Source organism: Bidens hawaiensis, unplaced genomic scaffold, assembly GCF_021521415.1.
Source record: "Bidens hawaiensis isolate Kalapana, Puna unplaced genomic scaffold, B.hawaiensis_p1.1 tig00047999_1, whole genome shotgun sequence".
In the NCBI taxonomy this organism is placed as follows: Eukaryota; Viridiplantae; Streptophyta; class Magnoliopsida; order Asterales; family Asteraceae; genus Bidens; species Bidens hawaiensis.
In genome coordinates this window covers 94623-115784 of record NW_027498573.1, presented here as the reverse complement: position 1 = coordinate 115784, position 21162 = coordinate 94623, and the positions used below count along the sequence as shown (strand labels likewise).

Sequence of the window (21162 nt, the reverse complement as noted above, 5' to 3'; positions counted from 1 at the left end):
CATGTAAATATTATACAGTTAGCCGTGCACAGCTCAAGAAGGGAATAACTGTAAACGGTGAACGTAACCGCATTCAGGTGAGTTTCTAGCCCCATTTCCTTGTTATGTTTTCGGGGCTGTGTGCATACTCGATGTGATAGTTAATACACTTACCTTAAATGGTAAGTGTATGCCATGTATGATTTATATGTTAATTATGTATATCTTAAATGTGATCGAAAGCTTGTCGGTACGTGAACGATCTTCGGATATTGAACGTATTGACAAGGGAGGTATGTATATGATAGATGGATGTGTATGATAGATATATGTATGAATGTGTATGAAAGAGTAAAGAATGTTATGTATGTTACGAGTACGTAAAGATAGAATGTACGAAGATGAAGAAGTAAGGGATCAGACCCTAATAATATCTGAGATAGAGAAGAAAGGGATCAGACCCTAATAATATCTGAGATAGACAAGAAAGGGATCAGACCCTAATAATATCTGAGATAGACAAAGGAAAGAGAGATCAGACCCTAATAATATCTGAGATAGAAAAGGAAGGGATCAGACCCTAGTAATATCTGAGATAGAATGGACAGTAAATATATAGTATGAAAGTAATAAAGTATGTATGTATGTATGTATGAAGTTATGTACTGAAAGTAAAATAGTAACGTAATTATTATGTGTCTTCGGGTGCATAATGGAAGGTAAGTGTACGTATTGTATGTTATGTGATTAACTAGAACTCACTCAGCGTAGCTGACTTTTAGTATGCACGCAGGTGATTAGAATGAGGCAACTGGCTTGAGCAAGGACACATGACGGTAGAATAAAGAAGCTGGCATCTGAAGATCTATTTGTTATGTTTTGAACTAAAAGACATGTTTAAGTTAGGTTTTAAAGACAAGTTATGAATGTTTGTAATGACTATTGATGTTTTATGTTATTCCGCGAAAGTTTTAATTAACTCTGATATTTAGAACTGTGTTTATGAGTAAATCCAACACCAAATGTAGGGCACCGGTAACGGGGCCTTACAAGCAACCAACCCTTATCTCATGCAACCTAACAAATTAATTATTAACGATTAAATGAAAACTGATCAATCAGACAAAACCTTAGACATCAACAATTACTTTACACACGACCCTGGTTATCAAACAGTCCTTGCCAGTGTGACTCAGTTAAGGGCAATTGTATGTTTTATCGTATTCAATCTAACCAAACAGTTATATGATTAATTATCTAGCAACTGGTAACAGATCGTTCAGACCAACGTAAACTTAAACCGACCGAACACACAGAAATACCAAACATCAATAATCACATATCAATCATCAATAATTATACACAAGTGTCTTAATCACATGAGAAAAACTGTAAAGATTACAAACTATACATCCCGGGTGCGATTCTAGGAGATTAGCCGAGCCTTGACATCATTGAATCTTCGATATGGATGATATGAATCATATGTAGGGTCTTGGCACAAGCTATGGTGGTGAAAATCGCCTCTATGGACTGCTGGAATCGCCTCCTGGTCGTCAAAACGAAGTTAGGGTTGTTTATGATGAAAAATATCATTTAAACCTAATTTTTCCGTCTGCACCACCGATCGCGGTACGCAACGGGGTCTTCTATGGTCAATCGCGTATCGCGATTGACCAAAAGTCAAACATTATTTACTCACTCATCGCGGTACGCGATGGGTCCCTCAGCAAGACCATCGCGTACCGCAATGGGTCCTGCTACAACAATCTTCTATAAATTTCATCGTTTTGCGTGCTGGACATCCCGAGTCTTCATTCCGTGTCACAACAGGTCCATATTGAGTACTTTAACGCCTGTGACCTGAAATCCAATAATGCACGTATGAAGTATCGATAGTTTTAGAATAAACAGTTAAAACTAAACAATAAACGAACTAAAACATATATAAATTAACCGACCATCACATGTTTAACTTGAAATTTTTTATTCTTTCCATATAAGTACCACTAAAACTAAAAATTTACAACAAAAAGCCAATGTTTATACATTAATTAAATTTAACATATATAACATGTTAATTTCTCTTTTTGATTTTAACGTTAGTTGTCAATCAGCAGCATTTATGGCCTAAAACATACAATTTTTTAAAAGAGATTAAAATAAGTGTGCTATTCGGGCCAAACCCATGAACCTTCTAGGTTGATCTAACACGATGCGTATAGCTAAACGTGTTTGCAAGTTTATCCGGATCCCGTATAGACTAACCCAAGTCTTGAATTTCATGTTAGGTTCGTGTTGTGTTAAACATGTTAGGTTCGTGTTGTGTTAAAGTTCACACCCTATACATCACCCACCACCACTATCATTTGAATAATACCGGCCACGATAGTTAGCATCCAAAGACCAATCTAAACAAAAACATGTTTAGCGACATCAAATCATTGTCACTATCGTTAATAGAAATTCTAGCTTTTGTAACACCAAAATGAAAAGACACATTTAGCTTAATCACTCTACCTAGATTACTCATATGTCTTGAGCTAAGAGACAAAACCAACGGTTCATGAAATTGTAGCCACCCATTAGAATTAAGTACAAGTAACTCACTAAAAATTTATAATACACATTAAATAAGATGATTAAAAATTTTATGCTAATTTTATGACATGACTGCTGACTGAGCGTACTTTCATTTTTAGCGACAAAAAAATGCTATACGTGTGCTATAACATGATGATAAATGTAATTTTACAATTGTTAATAGAATACTATATACAATTGTTTCAAAAACATTTATATTACTAATTTATTTAATTTGGTTTTCTTTGAACACAAATATTTGCTATACACCTTTTTTTCCCTTATCTTTTCCATTCAAATAAATAGATTTAATTTTTTTTCTTTCTTTGATCGGAAAATAGTTTCAAGTAAGAATAAAAAATGTTATCTGGAAATAATTGCTTTTACCTAAGAAATGTAAGAAAAGGATAAAAGTTGTTATCATTGATTGATTTGTTGCTACATCCATAGTAGAAACCTTTTAAGAGAATAAGCCAAAAGAGTATTAGTTAGAACTCACAACCTATTTCGATCCATAGTAGAAACATTATATGGTTCAATTATTATCCTACAAGTCACAACTCACAACCTATTTCGATCCAGTTTTCTTTCCGATAGCATTTTAAGAAAAGTATTAGTTAGAATTGGTTTATAAATAGGTGATCTATCTTTTATCATTTGTAAATCATAATCATAACTTTTACATTGCACACTCTCTTTTTATTCTTCTTAGATGTAGTTACCTTAGACTTCTAATAGTTACTCCATTCACCATTGAACGCCATTGATTAAAGAGACCGACTCAAGATTTTATAACATGTAAGCGTTGAAAGAGACCCGATTCAAGATATGATAACGCGGTGAAAGAGAGCCAACTCAAGACACGAGAATCGTGAGAGTCGATATGAGATGCTTCTTCCAAGCAGGGCTTCATAAGATCAAATAATCATTTAGACATAATATATTGGTGAACTATAGAGATAACACATATTTATGTACATGCCATTGGACATATTTCAGAGTCCCGGTTTGGCTCGTTAAATTTAACTGAATTGAACTTGGAATGTAAAACTTCACTTTATAAATTGTGTTTTGTTGATTAAAAAAGAAACTAAATGAAATAAAAGACAATTTACCAAATTTCATCACTCTTTGGAATTCAATAACCTTCACTTGACGTAATATTAAACATTCAAATGGAGTAAACCGTGAAATTCCAAAATGTTAGTTATTATATACATATTTTTTTTTTTGAAATTTATGCTTTAGTTTACATAGTGAAACAAATAACAATATTGAAATTGCACGTTTTAGTACATGAACTAACACAATGTATACTGCCCTGAAGGACTCAAGTAGTTGAGATCGCAAACGAAACAAATAAAAATATTGAACTCTTGACTCTTGAAAACGATTTGTGTGATTTAAGATAAATGTAACGATTTGCGTGATTTAAGATAATTGTTGTGTATATCGAGTCTCTTTCAACAAAGACAACCCCTTAGTTTAGTATTAATACATTAAACAAAAATGTAGGTCAAAGTTACAACTGTTCAAACTGTGCTCAACACATTCCATTCATTGCTCCCTTTTTGTGTTTTAAATGTATTTTGCACCTCTCACTCATTTTATGACTAAGGAAACAATATCCAATGAAAACGAGTTAAACACAAGCTTAGTATTTGAATTTTGATTGGCTTGGCAATATCAAGTCAAGCCAACTAAACACATATTGCTAGTAACCCAAGTTAAAGTTAACTCGACTTCAACTCAGCTAATAAAAAACCTACTTACAAGCTATAACCGACTTCAACTACTAAATTGTGACATAAACATGAATAAATTAATGAATAAAATCTAAAAAAACCTTTTAATTCTTTTTAAAATAATTAAATTTAGTAATAATAGCAATATTGAACTCTTCTTCATCATTGAAAAGTATTTGTATGATTTGAGAGAATTGTTGTCTATTTCAAGTTTTCAACTAAAAGAGTCTTAGTTTAATAATATATAATTATATATGCATTAAATGAAAAAAGTAGTCAAGGACAAATATCAACGGGTGAAACTGAGTTCAACATTTTTCGTCTATTGCTTATTGTTCATACGCGAGTGACTGATTGTATTTTATTATTTTACACCTCTAGAATCCTCATTTATTTCTTAAAACTAAGAAAACAATATCTAAGGAAGATGAGTCGGACTTTAGCTTTAGCACAAGTGTAGTTTTCAAATTTTCACTTGGTTGGCATTTGGCAATACCAAGTCAAGCCAACAAGACACGTTGTTAGTAACTCAAGTTGAAGTTAACTCGAGCTATAAAAAACCTACTAACAAGTAACAAGTTACAACCAACTTCAACTACCCAATCATGGTATAAATGTGAAAAAACATTTTTTTGAACCACCAACATACAGAGAATTGTCTAGGTACTCAGTACGGGGTAACCCAATGAGAAAATGTCACCGCCAGCTGACCCAACCCAACCATACGAAGCTCTTAAGCGGCTCCAAGTTATCTCCAGTTTCAGGGAATATACACCCTGCCCGAAAGCCCACTGTTGGTAAAACCCGAACGCCAGGATTGACCTGAAGATCACAAAAAGCACAATCTTCCTTCATTGAGCCACCGTACCCCCTCTAAAATATTGTTTATGGGGATTAAACACAGGTCTCCATTAAGAAACCATTGAATATGATATAAATGTGAATAAACTAACGGATAAAAACTTAAAAAGCGTTTTATTAACATATCTATTTCTTCTAATAAAAGACTACTTACTTTTGCCACTTGTCAATCTCATAGCCCTTCTCACCTATTTTTCATTTATTTTAATATATAACCCTTATCTTTTAAGCTATTTCAATATATGACATTTAAGTTTGTTTTTATTACATATAAATCTTAATCGATTCATTCATTAACATTAACGGTGAAATAAGAAAATAAGGAAATATTAAATTGGCGTTGCAGGTTTGTTAGAATAAAATTTTAAAGTCATAAGTAAAATTAAAGCAAATAAAAGGTGCATCATTATCGAATAATTTGGATTTGTATGGTAAACTACAAATTGTCTTTTTAAACTCGGATTCGAGCAACAATGTGTAATTTGAACTCAGGAAAATGTGTATTTTTTTTATTTTCTCCAAACGTTTTGTATAAATATTACAAACATGGAGAATACCTATTATATATATCTTGGTGTTTAGCATTAAATTATTGAAGTTGAATATGATAATTATAATCTATATGTATACCGATTTACTATATTGTATGTCATTTATTTATATGATTTTTTTCTTAGTATAAAGGGTTTTAGCAATAAGAAAATCAATATTTAGTTTTCAATATTTTATTCTATAACTCAGACCAAAATGCTTAAGAAACATATATATTCACATTAATATAAAAAATAGTTAATCCGGTTAAAAGTCATTTACCATGCTTCCAACAAATCCGAAATCTTTGTTTTTTGTCTATAAGTTGTTAAAATATAGATATCGATTAATTAAATATTCCAACAACTCTCATAATGTAACTAATAATACGGGATTAGTATTTAAAAAATAAACATTTCTTATCCAATACTTTCAGCTATTATACATAAGAATTACTACATTCACTTTATGTAACTTTAAATATTCTAATATCCTTCTAACTCAGAATAATCACTTTTATTTGAACATGACTTTAAGGTTAGTATTTCTTTGTCATTTTTCACTAACATGAAATGAAAAAAAAAACATTTTGTTATATTTTAATTTTCAGTTTTATATTTTGCTTGATTTTACAATTGTTAATTGTAAAATATAAATCAAGTAAAAATTTGTCTTACACAGAATATTAATGACTCCAAATTTATCATGATAAATCAGATTCAAATTATAAAGTTTATAACGATGATTATATCATCAAAGTTCAGATAATCTTTTTTTTTTGGATAATCATGTTTTTGGAATAATCGTGAGTAGATGATCTCAGATGATATTATATTAATTGATTAAAATGTATGATATTTTATGTGTATGAATATTTTGTTTTATAGTTCATGGATATTTTATCATTTATCTAGGGTTGGCATGCACTTGAAGAATCTTATTTGTCACGCTCACAACTATACATGCCTGTATCAAGAGTTATAAACATACCTATATGCTCCCTTATCAAGAGTTACAAGTAGACATGGACTAAAGATTTTGATATGTGATAAACAATGTGTACCAACCAATATTACAATCACAAATATAGCGTACAATAGAGGTTTTACTTATTTGTAACATATTTGTGTAATCTTAGTTATGTAATTTTTGTAATTTTAATGTAAATTGTAACCATATAAAATATATGATCATTTTGTTAACTATATTTCACTTAATGGTTACAATATAAAACTTTTAATAATTACCCGTGTAATACACGAGCCTCAAACTAGTATATATATATATATATAAAATAAAGAACACGATTTACTACTATTATTATTATTAAATGAAAAAAATAAAAAAGAATTGTCGAATTATTATGTAGTATTTATTTTAATTGGGGGTGAGAAGGAAGGTACTGGGAAGTTACATACATACATACACAACACAATTCGTTGGTTGCGGCGAACAACTTTCTTTCTTTCTTTCTTTCACATCTCCGGACTCTATACACTGACAGAGAGTTTGTTAGAGCTGATCACTGAACCATTGATTGATGAGATGTCAGAAGCTACTGATAACAACAATAAATCAGTTGCGATTACTAAAGGCGTCAATGGCCTTGACAAGCTCATTCTCCGTCAACTTCACGGCAGTAGTGCCGAGGTATCTATCCACACTCACTAATTCCGTTAATCTCGCTCCGATTGATAATTGTAATTATATATATATATATATATATGTTGCAAATGCTTCTGGATTTCATCTCATTTCATTGCTCCTTGATTCGATCTGTTCGTAACGTAGATTAGAATTTGCTTTAATTAGGTTGTTGCTCTTTGCAATCGATATGATTATACGAGTATGTTCATCATAGCATATGGCTACGGAGTGGTTTAGATTATGGTGTGAGTATCGTTGATGTGGAAAATGAATTTGTAGAAATGTTAATACAAGTGTGATCTGGAACCAGATCTTTCACCTGCAAGTTTAGATGATAGAATAACATTGAAGTGGTCATATTAGTTTATATCCTATTTTTGAAAAATTTGAACATCTCCTTGACCTAATTAGTGATTAGTACTCGTTTTCTGCTTCTGTGTATTTGATTTATAATAAGTGACTTACAGATTGTATAGATTATGTTGGATCTCTTATTTCAGAGCATACAGTTGCGTACGTTGGCATCGTACTAGTAATCTGATTAATATATATGTTTGGAGACTTCGTTTGATTTTTTCCTTCATCCATACTTGTAGTTGTTTGTTAGCTGGAAATTACAATGGGCTATTCTTTAGTCACTTGAGTCCATGAAGAGGATGCCAAAATATTATATAATTTTCATTTAGGTCCACGATAACTGACACTCGATTAGTCGTATTTAACATGAGTTAGTGAATCAAAAAGCAATATGCAGAGCTAGGTAGTTGAGTGGCCTTTAAATCATAGAATTGCAGCTGAAACGGACTTCCTACGAGGATGAGTAAGAAGTTATTTAAGTATGTGTAATAATAGAAAGTCATTAGTGGATTATAGTCATGGTCAGTATTGAATATGCGAACTATGTCAACGGTTTAATTAAGTTTTACAGAACCAAATGGGAAACCACTGCAATACCTATTATTGCACCTTGTTTATCCCGTGTCTATGAAACATCAGGACTATTACTATTTACAAGTTTACTATCAGTTTTATCTTGGCAATCATGCCACCTTTGTTTGAAATTCTGTTTTTCTATATTATAGATCGCGAAGTGCAAAAGCTTCAGTTATATACAAATACAATCACCTAATGATTAGGCTATTGATTTGTTGATTACTGTGTATGGCCTGTTTTTGATGTTTAATACAGTATTACATATGCTTATGCATTTTGTTATAAAATCTGGTCACTATGGGTATTGATAGCTGTCCCAGTAACACATTCAGTAAATTAATAGAATTTCTTGAAGAAACAGAATTATGTTTATAGAGGTGGTATATTGATCAGGCGGAAGTTATAGTGTCCTTGAGGCGTTTTCCGAATGTATGAGGTTATTCTCACTATAATGTAAAATTCTATCAGGATAGGGTCTTCAACCTGTTTAGTTTTGACTAGCCATGGGAGTTTGATAATTTGTATAACCTCCCAAGAGTTATAGGGGTTGATATGTGATGCAACATACCAACCAATACATGAAATCAAGTGCTTACTTTTGAAATTGTTGTGCAATTATTAATTTCTAGTCTACACTTCTCAAATATTCATACTTGCTCCCCTTTTAATTTCAACGCACAATGTAGCTCACCAGCTCTTTGCTTTGAATAAATAGAGTACCCACTATTCTGGTGTTATTATTTGTTGTGTACATCTATTAGTTTGTGATGTCTCCTGATCATACTCTTGCTGGTCGGATGGTCCTAAACTTCCAATGGTTGGTCAGCTCCTAACAAAAATATAAAACACCAACAAAAGAAAAACAGGACAAGTAACTCTGTGCTGTGCATCTTCTATCTACCTGTAGTTCTATATGAATATGTTGAGTGTATATTACGCATGCTGAGTCATCTATAAATTAGGTGGATTATTGCCTTCCAGAAATGTACTTTAAAGTTCATTTATATCTAAGGATCTTGCATCCATAGTGGTCTTAGACCTTTTCATTCTTGCAGGTATATCTGTATGGAGCTCATGTGACGTCTTGGAAAAATGAGCAAAGAGAAGAGTTGCTTTTTGTCAGTAGTAAGGTACAAACTATCCATAAATTATTTTTAATGAATGCTTTAATACCTCTTTTATACTAGTTAACATGATAGGACCATGTATTCCCTGAACTTAGTTTGCTTGTTGACACTTAGTCTTATCATGAAAAAGTCGTAGTACAAGATTCCTTTTGTTTTGTTCGAGCTGCATTATGCCAGAGTATTGGAGTCCTAACATTGTTTGAATAATATTTATCATCAGAACTATATATTTCCGAATTTTGGTTATCTATTACCAGCTTATATCTGAATCAGTTCATATCTGTACAAAACCGCCCCTCTAAGAATGAGTTTATCTGTTGTAAATATTCTTTACTTACCTCTAGTAGATTTTATTTCTTTGTAGAATGGTTGGGCTTTCTTTATTTCACTTATCAAATATTTAGGGACGGCGATTGTTTATACTTTTGTTGGTTTTAAGTTTATACTTTGAACCTATGCTATCAATAGCGGTGCTATAGCGGTTATCGGTCCGGCGGTAAAATAGCGGTCGAAATATCGGTCCAAATAGCGGTTCTGATAATTGCGGCGCTATTTACCGCTATTTCGCCGATATTTGGCCACCGATATATCGGAAATAGCGGTGAGATTCTCAGTTTAATATTTTTGACCCAATTGTTACTTTTTTTGGCCCAAACTGTAAGCCCGTAACCCAATTTCATTATGATTATTATTGAACAATCAGCTTATTGCCCTAAAAATACCTCAATCGCTGCTAATGCTCATCTCCGATACCCATTTCTTCAGCCGCTGCTGATGCTTATATATTTATGGCTTTCGATTAAGTGATTAAATCATGTCTTAAATTAAAAATATTGTTACTTTGTGTTTTGAACTATTGACTTTTATGATTTTGGTATTAAGACTTAAGTATTATTATTAGATAACTTTTGGTGTTATATATATATATATATATATATATATATATATATATACACACACACCGCTATCCCACCGCAATAACCGATATCTCAGATATCGGTCATTGACCGATATCCGCTATTTTTTGGCATTAACTGCATAGCTTTGAACAACTCTTTGTACCTTGTCTTCTTCAGTCATCCATAAATCCATGTGTATTTGCAGGCAATCTTTAAGCCCCCTAAGCCAATACGTGGTGGTATTCCTATATGCTTTCCTCAAGTATGTGTCTCTATCTTCCTGCTGTTCACTTCACCGCCTTTGGATTTATTCTTGTCAATTGATACATGTTTCCTTGATACAGTTCTCAAACCTAGGCTCTCTTGAAGCACATGGATTTGCTAGAAACCGATTTTGGACCGTAGACACCGACCCATCTCCGCTTCAACCCAGTGTCACCAATGGAGTTTTTGTTGATTTGTTGCTTAAGCCTACTGAGGAGGATTTGAAGATATGGCCTCACAGGTATTTCTTATACAAGTTATAAGGTGCTATATACTAGAAAATCTTATTGTATTACTCATAAAGAATCTGTTCTATTTTGATTTCTTATTTATAGCTTTGAGTATCGTCTGAGGATTACTCTGGGACCCGGAGGAGACCTAATGCTGACTTCTCGGATCAGAAATACCAACACTGATGGAAAGCCATTTACATTCACATTTGCATATCACACATATTTTTCTGTTTCAGATATCAGGTAAAATGGTTTTACACCTTTCAGTTAATAAATTAAGACATACTAACATATTACTTTTATTTTATTAATATAAATCATGTTAAACATTTTTTTGTCTGCAGTGAAGTTCGAGTTGAAGGATTGGAGACGTTTGATTACCTTGACAACTTGAAGAACCGGGAAAGATATACAGAACAAGGAGATGCTATAACCTTTGAATCCGAGGTAATTTTGTTACCTCGTAAATTACTCTGTCACAGTTAAGGTTTATGCTGTGTCAAATGTTTATCCAGGTGGACAAGATTTATCTCAGCACACCATCAAAGATTGCAATCCTGGATCATGAAAAGAAACGCACATTTGTCGTCCGCAAAGATGGTCTTCCTGATGCTGGTAAGATTTTGCATTTCTGCTTTTCATTTCTCATTGTTATCTTGACATTTAATAAATAATGTTGTATTCATTAGTGGTGTGGAATCCATGGGATAAGAAGTCAAAAGCTATGGCTGATTTTGGAGACGATGAGTACAAACACATGCTTTGTGTGGAGGCAGCAGCAATTGAGAAACCGATTACACTGAAACCTGGTGAAGAATGGAAAGTAAGGCAAGAACTCTCGACTGTTCCTTCCAGCTATTGCAGCGGGCAACTTGACCCGAGCAAAGTTCTCCAGAGTAGCTGATTCATGTGGTTCTCATCAATACCAAGTACAGGTATGCTGCTTTCTGACTTCTAGCAATCGGTTTTAAATTTCTGCATATTTGAATCATTTTATAATCAAGCGTTGACACACTCATTCAACTCGTATCTAATGTAGGTTTGTGCTCGTGCCGGCTCTTCTGCGACTTGTGTAAAAGTTTTGGTTACATTGGTTGAACAGAAAAGTTAAAAAAATATTGCATTTACTGATTGTAATGCAAATGTGAAACTGGTCAAAAAGATTACCTGTTTTGCGGTTTCAGTAATGACAATGTACTTTGATGATCTGCTTTCTATATGAGAAGTTGGTTGTTAGATACCCTTGATTGCTTGTCTTGGTGGTTGGAATGGAATATTATGATTATTATGTAAACAAACTGGATCAAATACCTTAATTTTAAAATTATAACGTTCATAAAAAGTTTCACAAAGTGGAGCAACAATAAAATTGTGTGGTTTTATAGTTATAGAAAAGTATGAGTGGTTTTACTGGAATAAATATTGTAACTTGGTTATTATTAGGTAATTACTTTTAATAAAAGGATTGATGTGATTTATTATATGAAATAGGTTCCATAAATGGTATATACAGTAAAAACTCTATAAAATAATACACTTTGGATCACTAAAATTTATTACTTAAAAGAGTTATTAAGTAATTGATAAATTAATAATTATTAATTTATATATTAATTAATATTTTATTAATTTATAGTAGGGAATACTTAGTTTACAAACACCTTTCAAGCTTTTAAGATGCATTATCGTCGTCGATTTTATAGAAATCTTTTGGAGGGTTATGAATTAGGGGTTCCAAATCCAGCAAAAATAAATGTATTAGATGCAATGAATCTTGCAATTTTAGCATGGACTATGGATGTTCGTGCAAATACAATTGCGAACTGCTTTCGTCATTGTAAACTTCGATCAACAAATAACATGACTTTCGAGAACTCAGATGAAGGTGGTGAAAGCACTCAAGAACTCCAGAATTTGATAAAAGAGTTGGGTTATCGCAATGCAATGGATGTCGAAGATGTTCTGACTTACACAGAAGAAATGTAGTTGTACAGTTGTTGACTGATGAAGAAATTATTGAAAGCGTTATTGGAATTAATAAAGATGATATCGATGAAGAAGATGATGAAAGTTCTACAATGGAGCCCCCTTTGCGAAACGAAGCTATTAAAGCGGCAATCAAAAATGCTATATATAAGGAATTATTAATTTATATTTTATATGAGGTCTAAAGAAATTATCAAAAATGTATTATCTTATAATTTTGGCGAATTATTAATTTAGCACCCTATCCCCGAGTCGGGACCGGCAAAAAATATTATCGAGTTTATTAAATAATTGAGTATTAATTTATCGAGTGTCTACTGTAAATCATATATTAGTTTTCGGTCAATAGTACACCAATCTAGAATTGACGAAAGGACCTGAGTATTCTTCTCAAACATATTTCCTTTAAACTCTTACCATACTGTCAATTGTTCTTCAAGCGACATGTTTATGTTGAAGGCGAAAGTTGTCAGGTTCGGGCTCCGGTCCACTCGACTGGGGTCTTACCATTAAAAGGTTAAGATGGGACATAGATCGAGATCTTTGAACCACCCTCTGACAATCAAGCCGAGTAAAAACAGTGCATGAGAAACATGTATGTATATATATAGTATACTAGTTTTTATCCACCGTATTACAGGGGTTGTTTTATATTGTTTGTTCTAATATTTATTTATTTTTTGAATTTATATTTTTTTATTGCATGAAAGTTAATAATATACTTATGGTTTGATGATAAATTGTTTCACAAATAAATGAGATGCTATAACCCGGTTTAAAAAATATATGGTTTTGATGAGACCAAGACCCGTTTATTTTTTTTACTATAAAATTGGTTTTTTTAATTATAAATAATATTTATGAAAGTTAATAATATACTTATGGTTTGATGAGATCCAATACCAGTTTATTTTTTTTTACTATAAAATTGGTTTTTTAATTTAAATAATATATATATCTTTTTTAAAATAAATAAGATATTAATATTTAGTATATCCTATTTTATAGGATTTTTACATCAATAATTTGGTGAGTATAATTTTCTTATTTAATGAGATGTTATAACCAGTTTAAAGAATATCTGGGTTTGGTAAGACTCATACCCATGAATTCGGGTCAAATGCATGAGAAGCCTCCATTTAAAAATCAAGCAAATCTGGTGACTACAAAAAAAAGAAGGACGACCACATCACGACACGTAGAATTTTTATGTTTTCCTTTATATATATCATAGATATATAGAGAGTTCATAGGCTCATAGCAATAGGGTAGTATCTATATGTGTAGGAGAGAGTGGGGTATTATTGGGCTCATAGGGCCAGGTTCTGGATGTAAGCCCAAACAATATGTCGGTAAGCCCGGGATACCCGCTTGTTACATAGTAGGTCTGAATGAATCATCAGTTGAGTATCGGATCCGGACTCAGCACCAGTCCAGTAGTTGGTTTGGGCCTTGGGGTGGACACCTTCATTAGTTTCTAAAGGTTGATTACATTTTTTAATAAAAATGTAAATGGAATATATCATCACTCAAAAAAGATTTTAATATAAAAAATGCAAAAGAGTGTCAAGTGCATGATTAAACCGATAGAGTGAACTGCGGTTTTTGTTTTTGTGGTTTTTCTAAATCTACGATTTTAGTTCAATAGTTTCAAATTTGCTATTTTCATTCCTATGGTTTAATTTCAATTGAAATTAAACCCGACCCCACTAACTCATTAAGTCTGGTCGTTAAACCTATCCAAGTGCCCCTCGCGTGAGGGGCAGTTTTGTTCTTTTCCTCCTTAAATAAACCCAAGCCCAAATTTGAAAGCCAATTTTGTCTTCTTTTTTTCATCAAATACACCCAAGCCCCTCATGTGAGCTGGCTTTTGAATTAGGGCTTAGGTTTATCTGAGGAGAAAAAGGACAAAATTGCTCCTCAGTCACGTGAGGGGCACGACGACACGTTGATGGGTTTAATGACTTAACCTAACGGGGTTAGCGAGGTCGGGTTTAATTGCAAGTGAAATGAAACCACATAGACGAAATCGCAGATTTAAAACTATTGGACTAAAATCATAGATTTGGACAAACAACATGAAAAAAATTGCAGTTTACTTAAACCGATAAAATATAATTATTTGAGAATCATGTTTTTTTATTAGAGAGGGCAGGACACCCATATGGGTAGAGTGTATGGTTTCCAAACCATATGACTGCACCGCCGCCACCCCATGTGGGTAGGGTGCATGAGTGCATTTCATGGCAAATGTTTGCCACAAACGTGATTCAGTGGCAAAGGTTAGAGAATTAAATTACTTAATAATTAATTTATTACACATGTGAGTAGGTGTCGCCAGTAATGTAATTTGTGGGTACTTAAGGGTTAAAATAAGGTGGCAATGTAAAATTGGACAGTAGGGTAGTAGAGGTGCACAAAGCGGGTTTTTCAAATACCCGGGTTCGGGTATGGAATTGAGTTTGGGTATGACCGGGTATTGAAAAATCGGGTATTGGTAATAACCGGGTCGGGTTCGGGTCCGGGTATTGTCTTTAAAAACCATAGCCTATGCATCGGGTTCGGGTCGGGTACATAACCGGGTATTCTAAAACCGGGTATTTGTATACCCTATTTTCGGGTATTGAAATAACCTTATTTGAGAGGTTTTTCGGGCTTTTTTCCAGCTATAGATTGGATTTTTTAAAATGTTGCACATTTTAGGGGTATTTTTCGAGTATTTTAATGTATTTTTAGGGTATACATCGGGTATTTGAAGTACCCGGCCCGCCGACCGGGTATTGGAAAAACCCGGTTCCGGGTATGGAACCGGTTCGGGTTTTCGGGTATTACTGGGTACAAATCGGGTCCGGTTCAGGTTTTGGTACCGAAATACATACTTTATCTGTACCCTACGGGTGGGTCGTGTATTAAAAACCAGGGTATTAAAAAAATCGGTTCCGGTTTTTTTTTCAGGTCCGGTTCCGAGTTCGGTTTTTTTTGTGCACGCGCCCCTTCCACTCTTAGGATTGGGGGACGGGGCGGTGCGTGATGGAGCTCCATCACGCGTGGTGAGCCTCTCCACACCGCCGCCGCCCCTTTGTCACGCGGAAAAAATGGATTTTGCGTGATGGGTGTCACGCGTGATGAAGGGTTGATTCCAAGAAAAAGAGCCGTTGGGAGGGGGGGTGGTTATGACAGTTGGGGGGCAGCCGTCGCCGGAAGTGATGGATTGCCGGAAAATTAACAGGGAAGAAGGAGTTGTGCTGTGGGTTTTGTGGGGCGTTTGTTGATGGATTGAATTGGGGTTTTGGATCTGGGTTTGGTGGGAGTCGGGTCGAGTTGATCGGAAGGTGGTGGTGGTGGTGGTGGAGGTGGTGGGTCGGATTCGGATCCGTTGGATGAGTGTTCGGCTTCATCGCCAGAGGATGAATTGGCGGGGTGGATCTTGGATTCGGATCCGGCCATTGGTGGTGGTGAGGGTTTGTGAGAATTTGGGTGTATATATTGTATATGTGTGTGTGAGTGTTGAAGGAAGATTGGTGGTGTATGAATATGTATGTGTGAGTGAGAATTTGGGTGTATATATTGTATATGTATGTGTATATATTGTAAAAGTGGGCTGCTAAATTGGAAAAGAAAGGAAGATTGGTGGTGTATGTATATGTATATATATATATGTGGGTGTATATATGTATATGTGTGTGTGAGTGTTGAAGGCTAAAAGGTAAACACGATAAACACGAGACATCAAGACATCGGACAAAAACAAAACAAAAAAATTCCATCACACACCACCACACCACACTACCACCCCTAGTAAAAAACCATCACATGTCATGGATTTGGAGTTGGTGATGTGGCATCATTTGATTGGGTGGGGTGTGTGATGAGTGATCACACCACATCCACCACCCCACCCCCATTAGGATTGTTAAATTTTTAAACTTTTAATTTAAAAAACACAACCGATAATAACTACAGGGCGTCTCCCAAAAAAGTAGGAATTAGCAAAACTATAATAAAAGCAAAATATATTAATACCCCACTTATCGATTATTATTCCAACATTAGTTAATCTAAAAATTATGTATGACTATTTATTCAATCAATCGATTGGTTTTCAGGCCCAGTTCATCAATCGACCGGTTATTCATTTCATCTATTGAAGCATTCTTCAAACTATTTCGATTGGATTATGTGGTTCGTTATTTGTTTATGTAAGTTAAAATTTGAAGATGATATATGTACTTGAAATTTAGCACATATATATTGTTAGTTTTTTTAGGTCAAATACTTGAAACCCGATTAACCCGTATTTATAAAACCCGAACCCGAGTAACCCGGGGGAGACTAAGGTCGGGTATGAGTACTCGAAAATTTTTTATCAAACCCGAGGAACCCGACCCGAGAAATTTGAAACTCGAAAGTACAACCCGAATAACATCCCTAATATCAAGCATGTTTGATAATATATATCACCACCGACCGTAAAGCCCGACCAAGTTATAGATTGAAGGGTAGTTTAGGAAAGGATCATAAAAATTATAAAGATGGAGGACTAAAATTTAAATTATATTAATTAAAATGAGTTTGTATTAGAGTATACTTCAAATTAGTTCATATAATTCGTATTCAAAATTCAAATATGCTTAATATGGTTTCTATCTTATTATAAATAATTATAAATAGGGTTTTTGTTTCGTTTCTTCAAACAGATAGATTGTTTGGTTGTGCTGGTGATATCCAATCCACATGGAGTACCGAAACTTAAACATCACTCTCGTCTCAGCGAACGGCCTCAAGAAATCAAGATTCACAGGCAGCATGCACGTCTACGCTGTCGTTTTCATCTCCGGAGGCAATGATCAAATCATGGCGATTCCAACCCCACGTGGAACTTTCCCATGAAGTTTTTAATCGATGAAGAAGTCTCGGGTGCGACGTTGGTTGTTAAGATAAAGGCGGAGGGGATGTTCGGTGGGAAGAATTTAGGAGAGGTTCATGTTCCTGTTAAGGAGCTTCTTGAAGGTTTTAAGGGTAACGGGAAGATGGCTCAGACTGTTAGTTATCAAGTACTTAGAAGGCCGTCCGGTAAACCGAATAGGGTTTTAAGTTTCAAGTATGAGTTTGGGGAGAAGTTTACGACGACTCCGCGTGGGATGGGGGAGAAACCAGCTGGCGATGGTTACCAGAACCAACACCCGGAGTGCGTTTATTATCCACGACGGCCGAGGCCGGTTGTTCCACCTCGCAGATGCTCTAGCATGGGGTTTGGGTTTGGAAATTCTAGTATGGGGTTTGGCTTTGGAACTCGTTTGGTTAGAGGAGCACTTGTTCATCGGTGATTTCATGATGTCTTGCGGTTGCGGTTGCGGAGGTTTTTTAGTTTGATTTTAGGATTTTGTGGATTGCTAACAATTGTTTTTGAATTAGTTGTCATGATGTTGTTGATATCATCATGTTCTTAAGTAGTGTTTTGGATATTCATCTGTTTTATTCTGGTGAACAAGATATGGGTTTTATCGACTTAATGATATCATTTGTTCTCAAGTTCTTAAATGTACGTAGCATGGATTCCAAATATCTAGAAACTCAAAAAACCCTTCTTCGAAACAAGACATACCAAAGGATGACCAAGAACATAGCGTTCGTCTGCAGTGGCGGAGCTATGAAACTTTTCTTTGGGTTCAGTATTTGGCGTCAAAGTTTTTGTCAGATCGGGTTGCATAAAAAAATGCAAACCTGCCAACAACTTCTAAAAGCACAAATTCAACACCATCAACATATAACTCTAAACATAAACATAAACATATATACCTAATTAGGAGTGTCCGCGGTCAGGTTTCTAAGTCAAACCAAGAGCTAGCTAAACCGTTGGTAACGATTTTCGATCTTCAACAAACTAAACCCAACCGTTGAAAATTAAAACCGAACGGAACCAAAGCATTACTTGGTTTCATGGTTTAAGCTTATCGGGTCTTTGTGTTGGAATACCATATGCCCGAGACACATAATTAGGTTAATGTGGCTAGTTGTGTTTGATCCAAGTCGGGTCATACCCAATAACGAGTTAGACACACACCAATTATGTATTTGTTAAGATAAGATCTATGAGACAAATACAGAACACGATACATTCAGAAAATCGGGTTTCTGAATACTTACTTGAAAGTGTTAAATAAATTAATTGGTTAATTTATTTATTCAAATAATTATTATTAGAATGATTATTTAACTATGTGTTCTTTTATAAAATGGTTTATAAAAGATGGGGTGTTTATATATTTTATAAAGTATAAAATAAATAAAAAAAATAAAAAATAAATAAATAAATATATTTGGGGCCGGTTTTGGGTGGGCCCCACACCCCATGATTTTGGTCAATATCTTGTCATGGATTTGGTATGGGTTACTTGACCAAAAACACCTAACACCATGTCTTGATTTGATGGAATGATGATATAAAGATCAAGATCATAAAATACTTTCTAGTAACAAAAACCACACAACTCTTTCTTTTCTTTCTTCTTGTTTTCGGCCAAGACAAAAGGAAGAGGCTCGGGTCTCGGTTTTTGGTGTTCAAGCTCCCTAACATAGCTCGGTGTGTGTTGGAGGCTCGGGGTACATTCCGTTTGAGGATTTTCCTTTGAAAGTCTAGCATCAACATCATCATCTTCTTCAACCATCAACTACATCTCTTAAAGGTTTAAGAATGTAAGTTTTACAAGCTTTGATAGTTTAGTTTTTCCGTATTACTTGATCCTTGCCTCGGGTTTCTAACATATAGATTATTGGTAATCTTATGACATGAATAAACTAGGTTGTTCATGAACACATATCATATAAACTTGTAACATATATATATATATACATATGGATAGATATGTTTGGTTTGTAAATATCACGCTTCCGCCTTAATTGTGACTAGTTAAATGGTTAACTTAGTATAAATTATCCATAGAAACCCAACAAATGGCATCAAGAGCCGGGATACGGGAAACTAAGCTTCGGGTTTTCGGTTTTATATTTTTCCCCTTGAAAGATTTTATACAAAAATAAACATGCATGATTTTTTGTATTTAATCTTGTTATTATTTTTGGCTTTGTTTAAAAAAAAAAATAAAAAAATAAAAAAAAAAATATATATAAAACCGAGTTCATGGGCCGAAGCCCAATTCGGATGTGATTGGGCCGAAGCCCACTTCATTAGGTTAATGGGTTAACCGAGAAGAAAAATAAAGGAGGGAAGAAAGTTAAATGGGCCGAAGCCCATTTTGGTCAAATGGGCCGAAGCCCATTAGACTTTTCATTGGGCCGAAGCCCATGTGTTTTGCACATGTGGGCCGAAGCCCATAATCAAGTTATTGGGTCAAGCCCAAATGGGTTGGGCTAGGCCCGATAAGGTCAAGGGGTTTTGGAACGGGTTCCTAAGACATAACGGGTTATGTTTGTTAAAACTAGACCGAGCCGTAGACCAAATGGATGTTTGTTGTGATTGTTATTAATTATTCAAAGTTTCGGTTTGTAATAATTAATTAGGGGCAATTTTGTAATTATTTATTCATATGGGTATGTAATAAATAGTTTATTTGTAATATCTTTATTTTATAGAAAAAAAATGTATTAGGACATTTGTTATGTAAATTTAAAGAAGATTGCAAAATTGGAAGTTTGGGCCTTATTGGGCCGGGTATGGTGATAATGGGTCTCACAAGCCCATTAAAGGGATTCAAGCCCAAATGGACCTAAGCCCACCTAATGAGCCCAAATGGAAGCTTATGGAAGCTTAGGCCCAAGTTCAAGCCCAATGGATCACAACGGGGTTGAAGAAGATGCTCGAAGCATTTGGATGCGGGATCGAGTGGGAGCTACAACATCCATGTGTCATGTGTCCCTTAGGATTGGACCTAAGACACACACTTGTTTCGGCTAACAAGTGTGGTCTAACTTAGTGGCTCGTGTCTAGTATAATTGTGTATGCTTGTTAATTGATTGTTTGAATATGTGGTTGCTAGATATTAGGATATCAACTTCGTCACATAGAATTAATTAACAAAGCATAAAACGGGTTCTAATAATTATCGGTAATTACGTGACACATAGTTTAATAAAATGGATTTATTAACTAGCCGTCTCACGCCCATAATAAAATGGTTTTATTATAAATTAGAATTTTGAAAATGGTTTCAAAATAATCATGTTACTAAATGCATGTTAGAACATGATTTAAAGTTTTATAACTAGAATTATTAAAACTAAAAATCCCTTTTAAAATTAAGGATAACAAGTTAAACACCATCCTTTTGTATTAACGCTTAACATATTAGTAAGCTCTTAGTGGGAAAAAGGTCACCTAACCGCGTAGAGTAAATTAATATGTTGAGGTAATATT

The 21162-nt window shown here is 34.2% G+C and overlaps 3 protein-coding genes across 3 annotated transcripts; all 3 read left to right on the top strand.

Annotated features, from left to right (window-relative positions):
• The first annotated feature begins 7162 nt into the window (after nucleotides 1-7162).
• LOC143597249 (putative glucose-6-phosphate 1-epimerase) lies at nucleotides 7163-12141 on the top strand. Its single transcript, XM_077075806.1, has 9 exons — nucleotides 7163-7349; nucleotides 9335-9409; nucleotides 10511-10567; nucleotides 10650-10810; nucleotides 10905-11045; nucleotides 11147-11249; nucleotides 11318-11417; nucleotides 11492-11737; nucleotides 11842-12141. The coding sequence occupies exons 1-8, from the start codon at nucleotides 7245-7247 to the stop codon at nucleotides 11704-11706; spliced, it is 957 nt and encodes a 318-aa protein (XP_076931921.1). The 5' UTR covers nucleotides 7163-7244; the 3' UTR covers nucleotides 11707-11737; nucleotides 11842-12141.
• A 338-nt stretch (nucleotides 12142-12479) lies between these two features.
• Nucleotides 12480-12788, top strand: LOC143597248 (uncharacterized). The gene has a single exon (XM_077075805.1). It carries the CDS (start codon nucleotides 12480-12482, stop codon nucleotides 12786-12788), a length of 309 nt encoding a protein of 102 aa, XP_076931920.1.
• Nucleotides 12789-17674: 4886 nt separating this feature from the next.
• LOC143597247 (protein SRC2 homolog) lies at nucleotides 17675-18115 on the top strand. The gene has a single exon (XM_077075804.1). The coding sequence runs from the start codon at nucleotides 17675-17677 to the stop codon at nucleotides 18113-18115; it is 441 nt and encodes a 146-aa protein (XP_076931919.1).
• Nucleotides 18116-21162: the final 3047 nt, after the last annotated feature.

What these genes read in the sequence shown, in the direction of transcription:
- LOC143597248 (XM_077075805.1), top strand. Translation starts at nt 12,480, where the DNA reads ATGCATTATCGTCGTCGATTTTATAGAAATCTTTTGGAGGGTTATGAA.
- LOC143597247 (XM_077075804.1), top strand. Translation starts at nt 17,675, where the DNA reads ATGAAGTTTTTAATCGATGAAGAAGTCTCGGGTGCGACGTTGGTTGTT.
- LOC143597249 (XM_077075806.1), top strand. Translation starts at nt 7,245, where the DNA reads ATGTCAGAAGCTACTGATAACAACAATAAATCAGTTGCGATTACTAAA. An exon ending in TGCTTTTTGTCAGTAGTAAG is followed by an intron (nt 9,410 to 10,510) that starts GTACAAACTATC and finishes GTGTATTTGCAG; the next exon opens with GCAATCTTTAAGCCCCCTAA. An exon ending in CTATAACCTTTGAATCCGAG is followed by an intron (nt 11,250 to 11,317) that starts GTAATTTTGTTA and finishes ATGTTTATCCAG; the next exon opens with GTGGACAAGATTTATCTCAG.